The sequence below is a fragment of the Choristoneura fumiferana genome, chromosome 11, assembly GCF_025370935.1.
Source record: "Choristoneura fumiferana chromosome 11, NRCan_CFum_1, whole genome shotgun sequence".
Lineage (NCBI taxonomy): Eukaryota > Metazoa > Arthropoda > Insecta > Lepidoptera > Tortricidae > Choristoneura > Choristoneura fumiferana.
This window is the reverse complement of record NC_133482.1, coordinates 7,451,249-7,464,497: the sequence shown is the minus strand read 5'-3', so window position 1 is coordinate 7,464,497 and position 13,249 is coordinate 7,451,249. Positions and strand designations below refer to the sequence as shown.

Genomic DNA, 13,249 nt, shown 5'->3' with positions numbered 1-13,249 from the left:
GAGATACTTTTGATATAACCACCTCTACCTTTGCAGACTCTTGGTCGTAATCTTCATCATCATCATATCAGCTGTAGGACGTCCACTGTTAGACCTCCAGTTGCTTCGGTCGGAGCGACCTGCATTAACCAGGTCATCCGTCCATCTCGTTGGTGGACGTCCTACGCTGCGCTTGCCGATTCGCGGTCGTAATCCTAAGTTGATCTGTCGATAGTGTTAGTATGGGAAGGAGGGGGAGACCATCGCGAGAGGCAAGAAGAGGGCGCCGAAGCGGCCGTCTGGAGCAACAGCTCCGCCCTAGCGCTGGACGCGCGGCGAGCCGTGCGTTGCGGCGCGCGCCTCGTGCGCCTGCAGTGGCGGCGCGCCGACGCCGGCGCAGCGCTGTGGACTGACGCGGACCTTACCTCACTGCACCACCACAGGGAGGTACGAGTACTCATAATTTACTCAGCGGCACAAAATTTGGCCCACTGCATACAAAATTACCTATTACTGCATAAAGAGAGCCAGATTTTTTTGCCGCTCTTCTATTATCTTCTGCTCGCGACTCCGTTTACGATAACTTCATTTATCGTTATCCCGCGAGAACGGTGCAATTTTCTGGGATAAGACTGTCCTCTGCCCTTCCCAAGGTCTTAATTTAACTATCTATATACCAAACTTCATTTATATAGGTTCAGCGGTTTAAGCGTAAAGAAGTTACTTACATAAAGTAAACTTTACATCAATATTTTAGTAAGTCTTTGACTGAAAGTTTATAAACTCGTCAAAAAAGTGTGAGCGAGAAGATCATTTTTGAGTTGTCTCTTAATAAAGTCTATCGAAGCCGAATGTTTCGGTTAACTTGTTATGTTTACACCATCGAGCCTTCAATATGAGTCACTTTGCCAGACTTTGCAAGCCATCGCCTCAAGCTTTTGAGGGAGGGCATCAAGTGGGTTGCCATATCAGCACGTTGTCTATACTTGCACAAATTACTGTGCACATATACTTACAGCTATTTAAAATAGTTTATTAAAAGCGACACGCAACACAAGTACAGTCAAATGCAAAAATATGTATCTATACGAACTACTCAAAACTTGTACGGTAAGTACCGGCCGGCGCCTTATTATGTCGGAATGCGATCATGTGGTAGGTACATAATTTTGGAGGGCTATCCCATAAGTAAAGTCCATATTTTAGCACTTGACTGTACCTAAACAATTACGTACAATTTCCCTCTAACGGTGAGATTAAAAAGCACAACATGACGAATCCATTGCCAAGAGCGCGGTATGTTTTGAACGTGTTATTAATTATGTAGTAATAACTAGCTGTTGCCCGCGACTCCGTCCGCGTAGATTTCATTTATCGCTATGCCGCGTGAACTATGCTGTTTTCCGGGATAAAAACTATCTTATGTCCTTCCCCGGGAATCAAACTATGTGTATGCCCAATTTCATCTTAATCGTTTCAGCGGTTTAGACGTGACGAGGTAACAAACACTAACAGGCTAGAAACTTTCGCATTTATAATATTAGTGGGAAAATTACTTTGGGTGGCTAATTTAAAATAACAAGTTGCACATAAAACTTGCAGCGTCTTGCCTTCTAGTGCGGACAAAAGACCAACGTAAATCCAAGCTTTCATATAAGTATAACTTCTTACACATGTTCTACTAAATATTACTGACATTTTGGGCTAGTCTTGCCACTATCATAATACTCTTTTAAGTTTCTTTCCTGATACTCGTTCTTTATGTGGCAGATATATCTGTAATGTTTCTGTTTAATCGAACCACGTAAAATACCAGGAACTTAAGTTCCTGTGTATGTTAAGAGTGTAGTGAAACAGGTCCTTATTATATTATTTTTTAATGGCAGATTGTTATTGGAGGCCTGACAGCGGGCGCGTGGTATGGTTTGCGGTTGTGGACGGCCACAGACTCGGCCCGACATCAAGCTATTATTTATGCTGCCACCACTACCCATGCTGGGGGTAAGTAAAAACAAAAATGTATGAGTAATAATCGGAACATCCTTCTAATTTTGAAAAAATCTCTAAGACCAGCAGTAATGCGACTTTTAAAGACCAATATTGTTATCTCCTGACATTGCTGATTAATCACCTCAACGCCTGTTGAGAGGTACTTCAAACATTCTTGATTGGGATCTTCATAGACACCATTCAGCAAATTTACAAATTAAATTTGGCACAAATTCCAAAAAAACTAAGAGGAGCCATAGGTCCACTAGTTACTAAGCTACCATCGGCTTTCGTTCCATGGAATTAGTATCTTATCATATTCGCGACCACATATTGCTACACTCGTAACCAGTAGCAGCGTTCTTCCGCTTCGTAGCGAAAACTGCCTACAAATAGGGAACCTGACTGTCGGGTTCTTGACATTGAATGTGTAGGTATAAGCTTTCCACCCGTCTAAAATTTCATTTCTTACCTCAGAACGCCTTCGTCGGCCAGTGGCTTTCCAGTCCGAAGGCAGTTCTGTGAGTACTGTGAGCAACGCAGAAGCAGAGCGAGTGCTCGGAGCGGTCTCGCTCGCTTTCGCCGCTCTCGCTGCAGTCGCTGTGACTGCCTTACTGCTTGTGCTATTGGCCAAAAGAAGGTAAGTTATAAGAACTGTAGGTATCGATTCTACTAACTATAGTGATGTCCTGAACTATCTCGTGATTTTGATGATCTCCTGGCGATGCCCTTTACTCAAAATTCAAATTCAAAATTCAAATGATTTATTCAGTAAATAGGCCGCAATAGGCACTTTTACACGTCATTTTTTAAACTACCAGCGCTTTCGGAAAGACCATCATTGCCAAGAAGAATGCGCCGCAAGAAACTTGGCAGAAAGTCATTTTTTCATAATAATATAATTACAAATAAAATACTTAAAAACTATATTATACAATTAAAGAAAAAAAGAATACAAAAAAAATACCTACCTATTATTAATATAATTTTTTACAATCATCTCATTATTATATGTATAATAAACAATGTAGTTAAACCAGCAACTAAGCAAGGTAGCTAGTTTTAATTAGGCTCGGTTTTAATTATCAAAGGTCAGGTTGCTGCGAATGGCGAGCAGCTAGATGGGTCGTCGATTCACTGGCACTAGGTAATTGTTACTGTATTAGTATCTTAATAAAAAGGAAAGGAACTGGCTGCCATATAGCGCCTTGAATTCGACAATACTGGACTACTACATAAACTGGATCTGAATGATTTTCGTACGATATATAATGTAATGGTTTAAAGTAGTAGGTACGGTCGAGTTCATAAACTTGTGAGCAAAAATTTGATCAAAAATATCTGAACAGGACTCTACTGTTAACGGCGTAGAAGCGTGTTCAGATAAAAAGTTACTTTAAAAAAATCAATACCAGCCATAAATTAAGCTCTAGTAAAATTAATCGTAAATGAAACGGCCTTAAACATTTAATTATTCCCGTATTAATCGGAGCAGTTGCAGGCACAATTTATGTTTCCCATTTCTTACTGAAATCCTACCAATTTCGCGATTATGCCAGTTGGCATGACTCTGAAAGCGGCCCGTTATAATAAACAACAAAATAATTCAGCCGAGGTCAGTTTACTTTATTAGCGCATTTTAATTACATCGGGGAAAGAAACCCAAGCCAATTCAGACTTAAGGGGATACTTAATAAGCTTTTGGGAAACCACTGATATTTTATTAAATTAATTAAACAAAACAGGTACTTAGGTAGAACGGTATACCTATTAGAAAATGAGAAAGCTGTTTTAGCCGCCTCTAACCGACACTTAGTCTTGAGTTTTTGAGGAATGTTATCATGGAAAAGCCACTCAGAGCCAGCCATTAGGGACGCTTACTTAACTTTAACATTAACTTAACATTAAGCGTAACTCTATCCCATTCCTTATGCATGCGCGCTCGGTGTCGCAGCAACCAATTTCTCTGTTCATCATACACTTGAGTGAGCCGACATGGCACGCGATTAGTTGGCAATATAATTATATTTGCAATATAATATAACTATTCTTTATAATCCTTGCGTTACGATAGGCCTTGGATACCCATAACCGCAATAAAGACATTTTGATTTTGATTTTTGATTTTGATACAGCAGCGCCAATACTGGCAAGCGCTTTGTTTTTGCACACAGAGCTACTTTATACCTTTTTAGAGCTACGTTATACCTTTATTTCAAGTAGCAATTGCGGTTGTACACATGTTAAATTCACTGACCACATGCCGATTCCCGTGGCAAACTAAATGCGAAATGGTTTACCTCACAGTGCATCATCAAATTTCAATGTAGAAAGCATTAGGTAATGCATCCATCACGATAGTATTTGATTAAATACTTACACATTTGGCCTCATCTGCACTTTCTTCAGGTGAGGTTTTAGACATGTTTCATCAAAATCGATTGAGCCGTTTTTGAGATATTGAACTTAGAAGTGACAAAGTCGGGGATTTTCCAACTTTTTGTTGGTTAAGTTATTCTACAATAGACTGTTTTGCAGCGTCTTAAAATTGAGTAGTATTTTCAAAACGTTCCCAGATATCCAATTGGACGTGCAAGGAGAACCGAACGAAATCATTTTTTTGACAAACAACTATACGTACCTACCTAACACTTACCTTACTTGAATATTAGCATCTATTTTATAAATAACTAGCCGTTACCCGCGATTTCGTCCGTGTAGAATTCAGTTATCGCTATCCCGCGGGAACTGTGCAATTTTCAGGAATAAAAACTGTTCTATGTCCTTCCCTGGGACTTAAACTATCTATATACCGAATTTCATCTAAATCGGTTAAGCGGCTTAGACGTAATGAAGTAACAAACAAACAAACAGACTTACAAACTTTCGCATTTATAATATTAGTGGGAAGTGGGATGAGGGTAAAGTAAGACTACGAGTATGAGCCATGTCAATTTCGAACTTTATTATCTTGCTTCCTGTGATTCCTGTGATTTATGTCTCACACTGAGCAAAGACATCACCATCAAATTTCCACAATTCCTAATTCGGCCCGCCGAATGACAGACTATATTATCTGCTACATTAAAGTTGAATTAGGCGTCACCTCACTTCCACTACATTTTTCTGTTACCCATAGGTATCACATTTGACCATACTTTTATTACGTATCCAGCACACTGTGGCCATGCGTGGTCCCGGTGGATGAGGAGACCCGTCGCTGCAGCCACTCAGTTGCCAGCACCGACAAGTCCGTTTGCCCCGAGCAACAGAACATTCGGAACTGCCAGCATGATTATAAGCATGACAAGCTGTCACCAGCCTCAGGTGAGCCTACTAATGCCATAGAAAGCAAGCCGCTTTATCGCTCAGAGCGCTTTTCTTTTGCTGTCTTAAGTCCAGCTTAGACTTGCAAGAAAAATGGTGCAAGCTGTAAGTTACATCTCGAGGTCGTAAAAGAAATGAGTTTGAAGTGGTTAATGAAACGCAGCAATGTAATGCTACTTGGACGATTTTTTTGCAAGTCTAACCTGGGCTTTACTTATAAAGGGCTGTGGTGTAAACATTTTCGAAAGGGAACCCGGATAGTGAGAGGCGTGAATTAGAGAAAGAAAGAAATCTAGAATGACATCACGTTTAAAATTTGGCAACCTGATGAGTTTTTACAGTGTCCAAAGGCTTCAAAAGAATGCGTTTTAATATTTTTGATTAATTTAAAATCTGGAGAATTTGCTAAGAGATGTTCCGTAAACTTTTTACTTTCATCTGATAATAGATATTGAACTTAGCTTGACACGCTGCCGCGTGTCTAGATACAAAACTTTTTACTTTTATCTGATAATAGATATCTATATTGAGTCTTCGCTAGAAAAATCAGATGCCTGATGAATTTCTACAGAAAATTATAGACCTATCATTGCGCAGATGTGTACGAGATAAGTCCGTACGCGACATTTGCGGTGGGAGGCGAGACGGCTGCCACGCTGGACCACACGCTGCAGTTCCGTACCTTCGGGCATCGCGACAACGACGCACCGCCGCACCGACCCTGCAGGAAACACCCGCAGAGGCATAGGGATCGAGGCGATGGTACAGTACCCGGCCATAAAGAATGCACATCGGTCTTTGGAAAGAGACTCAGCTAATTTCGGCTTCGAAGAGCGTTGTCATACACTACTTACGTGACGTTTGTCAGTCGTTGTACAGGTGCAATAGAGTACGGACGCATTTAGATGAAAATATATAATAAAGAGTTGTTGAAACCCCCCAAAACTTTAAATTGTACGGCATGGCATCAAAACGAGGGCGGCAAAACGCGACCGCGACCATCGCTCACATGGCGCAGCAGCTGTCCAAGACAAGTTGATGGTATAAACTCACATAGATAACGATGTCGCCTATCAATATGTCAACTTTATCCGATACGTTAGCAGTTACGTAAAATATTCACAAAAAAAAGCTAAAGTTCCTGATGTCATCGAAATAAAAGCTACAAATGGATTTATGACTTAACTTGTCATTTGGTCTAGTCGAGATGCTTACCGGTATTGTTAAGCTGTAGTACACTTCAAACGATTGCGTTTATGTTATTACTAGGAGCCTAAGGGCCCACGCTAACTGACATGGTTTGCACAGAGCGAGTGGACGCTTATTGATGAATAGTTTGAGCAGCACGCGTTGTGTGCGACGGACTTTTCCCGTACGCGCACCCCCAGGCTTGCGCCCGCTCGTGCACCCGCACCAGCTAGCGTAGACTCTAATAGCTAAAACTGTTCTTAACCTATTTATATTTGAGCCTTAACGCTTCAATTTTCACCCGACAGTAGAGAAGCATCACTCAGACTGCGAGTTGCAGCAACTTAGTCGCTACGAGAAGGTGCGGCCGCGACACTGCGCCGGCACCTCTTACTGCGTACCACTCGCCCATCACGGTAACAGTACCTACCTAGTTAATTCATGTATTCAATAGTACATTACTGCAGAGACCGCGAAATAGGGGATTGCTGGCCGAGTAGTTATTGATTGTACTTGTATTATAGTAGTTATAGTAGTACTTGATTGTCGCGGGTGAGCAAGGTGTTTTAATTTATTCATGTGGATATGGACCTCCGTAAAGTAACGCCTGATTTAATTAATTATCTAATTTTTTTTTAATGTGCGTCCATATTTTTAATCATTCATGTAAAAGCTTTTATGATTTTGTTATGGGCTTTTATGGGCTGCTCCTTTCGAGAGTTGGCAACAAAAATGCATAGCAGTATTCTACGTAATCGATACTCAGCTTATATGTTACCCATCACTAAATTTCACTCGTGACTTCAAAGTATCTAATCTACGCAAAAAATTACACGCTCAGTCTCCATACAAAGTGCTGAACTCACTCCTCATTTCTTGTGTTTATAATGAAATGAGCCAATTACAATCAAGACTGTAACGACAATAAATGGAACCCATGATACTGGCGGTTAGGTATATTTCCCCTGTCAAAAAACTGCTACCATCATCTTGCTCGCTAATCCTGCCGTGAAGCAGCAGTGCTTGCACTGTTGTGTTTCGGCGTGGAGAGTAAGACAGCCGGTGAAATTACTGTCACTTGAGGTATCCCATCTTAGGACTCTTGGTTGGTTGCAGATGTTTATGGGCGGTGGTGATCTCTTACCCTCTTACCATCAGGAGACCCACTTGCTCGTTTGCCATCCAGTCGAATAAAAAAAAAACATTGACTTGGGTAATTTATCAGGTGGTGGTGGCAGCGGCGTTGGCGGTGGCAGTGGCTTTTCAGAGGTATACGCCGGCGACTCCAGTGCTGAGTCAGGGCCGGGATCGCTTTCGCCGCGGACTCACCATGAGCACAGCTAGCGCGAAGGCAAGCGCCTACCATGCATATCGAACAAGAAATAAACGCACACTATGGAAGGAAATATCACGAAACGTGTACCCGTTATTTTCGCTCCTCATTATAGAAATAACTTACTCTCCGTTACTGACAAATAATTACATTTTGGACGAAGCTCTTTCGCTAGGTAATAATTGGAGACTGTGGGCTAGGAATATTACGAGAAATATAAATGTTATATTTCGATAAGATTTGCTTCAGAAACTTTCTATTCGCCTGATCCAAAGTATTTGTAGAATCTAAATTTGTCAAGCAACTTTGTATGATGGCTTTTGTTTGTTTAGGCACAGAATAACTAATAGGTTTAGGTCTACATTATCCATATTATAATGTCTAACTAGACTTTATAGTTTGTTTCTTAGATTCAGGCGTACCTAACAAATCGATTTATAGTACATTGTACATTAAGGGGCGTAAGAGGGGGATTACTAACGAGAATCTATTAGAAGCCCGACGCCGAGGCGGAGGGCTTTTAATGACTCGAGTTTGTAATCCCCTTACGGCTCGTGATACACACAATGATTTTCATCACATTGCGAGGGGAAAAAAGGCATACTGAACAACTGAATAAAATAATGGCTACCCGCCAATATACAGGGGGCTACTACACTACAAAATTCGAAAATTGAAGTTCGTATCGTTACCGTCCCTCTCACTCTCGTATTAAATAATATTAGCGTCAGGAAGACGATATGAAGTTCGATTTTCGAATATCGTCCCCCTGATTGTCACTTTTTTCGAGTCGTCTACCAATTCTACCATAGATGCTAAAAACTGTGTTTAGTTTAGAATTCAAATGATTTTACGGCCAGATTGTTCCAAAATGCAAAAAAAATATTTACTAAAATTATTGCAAAACAAATTGTTATAAATTTAAAATATAAAAATAACGAAGTTCCATGAGGCGTGGCAAATTTTTATGGGGTAAAATTGGGTTATAGCTAAGTTTTAAAGATGTAAGTAAATAAAACGTTGGTTGACTAGAAACCTCTTTAGTCTGAAATGAAGTACCTACTAACTATTAAAAACTAAAGTCATAACTCCCTTGGGGAGAAAAACTATACGTAAATTCATAGTTCCCGCGGGAGCAATTGAGGCCATTGTCCTTTAGTATAAAGGCGTGGAATAACATCATTGACGAGCAAGTGCACGATGAAAAAATTATTATCATCCAATTAGTAGAATCCATCCACTTGTCTGCGCGGCTTCGTTGGCTCGGCCACGTGGAGAGAATGGGAGAGGATCGTGCGGCCAAGAGAGCATACCTAGGACAACCGACTGGAAGACGGCCAATCGGAAGGCCTAGGTATCGCTGGTTGGATGAAGTCCGAAAAGACCTGTGCGACATGCAGGTGGCAGACTGGCGCCTTGTTGTACAGGATAGGAACAATTGGCGGAGTCTTGTGTCGGAGGCCAAGATCCACTTTGGGTCGCTGAGCCGGCGAAGTAAGTAAGTAAGTAATTAGTAGAATCGCGTTCCATTTCCGAAGATTTGACTCAATGTATCTTGATATATCAAAACCACTCTCAAATTTCGTCATCCACAACAGTAGTCGGTTGTCTAAGCAACTAAATAATGATGGGTATGGCTGTAGCAGCCTCTCATTTACAATTTCGATATTGACGAAACGATTAAATACAAGTAAATGCCCCAGTCGAAGGCCGGGAACTAACAACTTGATAAACAACTTTGTCTATTTAAAACTGAATCAATTTACTCAACAATCAGTTACTTGTACTGAAATGAGTAAAATTACTATTTCCATTACTGTGGAAGCGCCATAAAATGTGCCAAAACAATTTTAATTGAAATGCTAACTGGCTTCCAACAACACTACCCGTTTTTGTTTCTTTTAGAAATAATTGAATCTAATTCAAAAATTGTAAAATAGTTTAGGTAAAGTAGGTAAAATAATTTTATATTTTATCTCTGCTGAAAATTCAGTTCACTGCCATATTACACGACAGCATTTAAGAAGAAGTCTGTACCTATTTAATGTTTTATTGTATCACTTAAGCACCTTATTAGGTACTTATTTATTCAATAGCCAATTCGCAAATAAGCTCTCTTTTGATATGTCTTGGATTGGATTTCACCAAACTGGTTTAAGTGAAATAACTTAAATAAATTTGGAGAAATCTGCACCTTAGGCAAATTATTGTCAATACTTAATGATTGTTACGACATATTATTATTAGCTAGTTAATTCTGTGTTAACATTAAAATTGAAATAAGAATGTAAATAAATTAGTCTGACTGATGTAATAAATATTATTAATTTTAACCGGAGCTTAAATTTGTACATACAATTTGTAGATATGGTGAAAAACCTAGTCAATTTTATTAAATGTTTTTATGACAATATTATTGTACTTTGTACATAACGAAGAATAAGTATGTATGTGAGAAAATAATTAAAATGAAATAAAATATTTATCGCAAAAAAGTTGTTTGCTTTGCCTAAAAATCTGTTAAGAATAAACATGGCATATCTACCCTCTTGTAAGTATATACCTATTAGGTATTGCTTTACAAATAAAGGATGAACCAGAAAAGACGAATATAAGTAAACAGTCCTTTGTTTACCTACTTATTAAGCCTTATATAAGCAATTATAAAAAAAATACGCTAATTTACAATCAGGAAAGCTGCGTTGCGTTGAAATTGAGACACCGTTTATGTTTATCTACGAGTATACATAAATACTAGCAGAAATTTCTGACTTCCATTAAATAACCAACTACCTATTCCAGATTACCCACTCCTCGAACTCATGATAGGGCGTTCCTAATTCACGCTTCGGAGAAATTTAATCAAATAGGGATTTTGTGAAATAAATCCAGTTGGAAGATCCTACGAAAAATAACAACGTAACAGAAATACGCGGCGGATTCCAATATAAGACATTCCGGGAATGCTGTCCGGACGGAATAATGCTACTGTTGCCGATATTACCCGCCACCTCCCGATCATAGCGAAACCTGCTATTGAATACTTTGGTAGATATTGCAGTGAGGCTAAAATACAAATATTTTCCCTTATATTGCTAACATCAGGGCAGTATTCAACAGAAAAAGTAAAAAAATGCTTTAACAAATTTGTACGTAAGTAGGTCCTGAGTAGCTTCAACTACGCGATTAATTAATAAATGTAAGTACATGCCATTGGTTTCCCGTAATTGGAACACTTGACAGTCAGCGCACTACCATCACAAGCCAAAATTGTTAGAACCTCAAAGGCCGTAATGAATTCTCCACTCATTTTTATAGCTTGTTCACGTCAACAAAATTAAATGCCTGAGGGTTGCCTGAAGTGATCTAAAAATTAATATTTTTTGCAGGGTTTTTTTTCCGATGAAGTATTTCATAATCCGTTCGTCCAGTGGTCAGTAGCAGGCGGGAGGGGGTGGGTGGACACCCTCACTCTTTCGTTTGCGAGTCCATTTAGTGCTGTATCCCCTTCCCCTTCACTCGAGTGGCACCCGCCATGCACGTTTGTTCAGGAAAAACGCGCTCCAATAAAAACACGATTCGAGCGAACAGCGTGAATCGAAAATTAATTATAGCTTTGAATTAAAACCTTAATAGTATTTTCCAGTCTTTGTTCTCCGCTCTGGCAGAAAAAAGGATTTAAATAAATCGAGTTTTATGTACTCTGCTGTTAAATTCAACGAATTGACTTGGCATTTGTTCAAGTTTTGTTTTATTTTAGGGTGTATCTGTGGCAGGGCTGATGTCGATCATGTTAATATCCACATAAACTATCACTGTAAACAGAAAAAGTATATTGGATTAAACCTCAATGTAAAAACAATGTCAGCATATTTGTTCACATTTTTTTTCATTTCGCTTTTCGATTAATTTTTGTTCTCAAACAAAACAGTGTCATGTTCATTTTGTAGCTAAACTAGAAAATTGCGTAACGTGAATCACGACAGTTACGGCCGTTAGGGCGACTAACCGACCGGTCGCGTGGGTTAGTTAAAAGGCTACGCAACTACTGGACGGTTGTTCTTATATACTCGTAGAGGTAGATACTACGTAACGTAGCGTAGCCAGGACCGACACGCAAATAATATATTTAGGGCGGAATAAGAAGTTACGACGAAATCTGAACTATTCCTTGCACCCGCATTACACATCAACATGATAAGAGAGAATAGTTTTAAGCTAAAAATTTGTTTGCAGTGTAACCTACCGTCATTTTCTTTATTTCCATGCGTCGACCTTTAACGGGCATTTGTAACAAATCATTTTCGAAAACTGGCCAAGTGCGTGTCGGGCCACACGTAATGCAGAGTTCCGTACTAACATGCGGCACATCCCGCTAAGAACGAACAGGGTACTTGAATGACCGAACAGTGTTTTATTGAGAGGAATATTATGATGGTTACAAGGCAAACCTTTAACGAGTCCCAAAGAATTCAAGCAGTAGTCGTATTTTAATCAAATAACCAGTTGGTACTGTACTAACTCCTTGTTTTCGTTCATTTACCTAGGTATCATCGCGTCATCCAATTATAAGACTATATTACCTAATTGATGACTGATCATATTTTTTGCTTGATAATTGTTTCGTTTGAATATAAAAAACCGGCCAAGAGCGTGTCGGACACGCCCAAAATAGGGTTCCGTAGCCATTACGAAAAAATTAAGTAATATTTTTCTAAGAATTTCGTATTTATTACGGAATCTTCCATAGTTTAGGTATATTTTATACTTTAGGCTGCTATTTACTCTTAAACTACTAATAATTCTCAAGCAAATTTAACCGTTATAGTTTTCCTTGAAAGTTTTGATATACTTACTACCATCCTGATTTTTTTTTAATTTTTCCACCCACCGGTTTAGATTTTAGAGGAGGGGGGGCGCTCGATTTTGATGAAAATTTGCACTCTAAAGTTGAATACTTCGCAAACAAATCACTGAATCGAAAAATCTTCTTAGTAACCCCCTAATGGTTTTAATTTAAAAGACCCCACACTATAGGGTTGGATGAGAAAATAAAACCTTACTTTATGTGTATGTATGGGAGGTACCCAAAAATTTAATTTTAATTTTAATTTGTCATGGTGCTATTTTGTCGGGATAATTTTCATATATATTCGTGCAAAATTACAGCTTTCTAGCATTGATAGTCCCTGAGCAAAGCCGCGGACGGACAGACAGACAGACATGGCGAAACTATAAGGGTTCCATTTTTGCCATTTTGGCTACGGAAGCCTAAAAACCGTATTCATGCGCAGTAGCTAGTTAATTTTGGCGAGAATAAAATCTAAGTATTTTTTTTTTTAATTAATTGGTACCTACTACAGAAAAATCTGGTATTTTTTCCATTGACTAGTGTAAGCTTATTCCTGTCGATAAAAAAAAATCAGCCACTTT

General features: G+C 39.2%; 1 protein-coding gene across 3 annotated transcripts in view; it reads left to right on the top strand.

The window, feature by feature from the left end:
• LOC141432647 (cell adhesion molecule Dscam2-like) overlaps positions 1-10,289 on the top strand; it is a 66,489-nt gene extending 56,200 nt beyond the window's left edge. For all 3 annotated transcript variants that reach the window (XM_074094341.1, XM_074094339.1, XM_074094340.1), the window contains exons 29-35: positions 215-426; positions 1,866-1,980; positions 2,446-2,608; positions 5,144-5,295; positions 5,893-6,057; positions 6,792-6,899; positions 7,709-10,289. In XM_074094341.1, the coding sequence (XP_073950442.1) occupies positions 215-426; positions 1,866-1,980; positions 2,446-2,608; positions 5,144-5,295; positions 5,893-6,057; positions 6,792-6,899; positions 7,709-7,827 (1,034 nt within the window). In that variant the 3' untranslated portion in view covers positions 7,828-10,289. The remainder of the gene's footprint in view (positions 1-214; positions 427-1,865; positions 1,981-2,445; positions 2,609-5,143; positions 5,296-5,892; positions 6,058-6,791; positions 6,900-7,708) is intronic.
• The last annotated feature ends 2,960 nt before the right edge of the window (positions 10,290-13,249 follow it).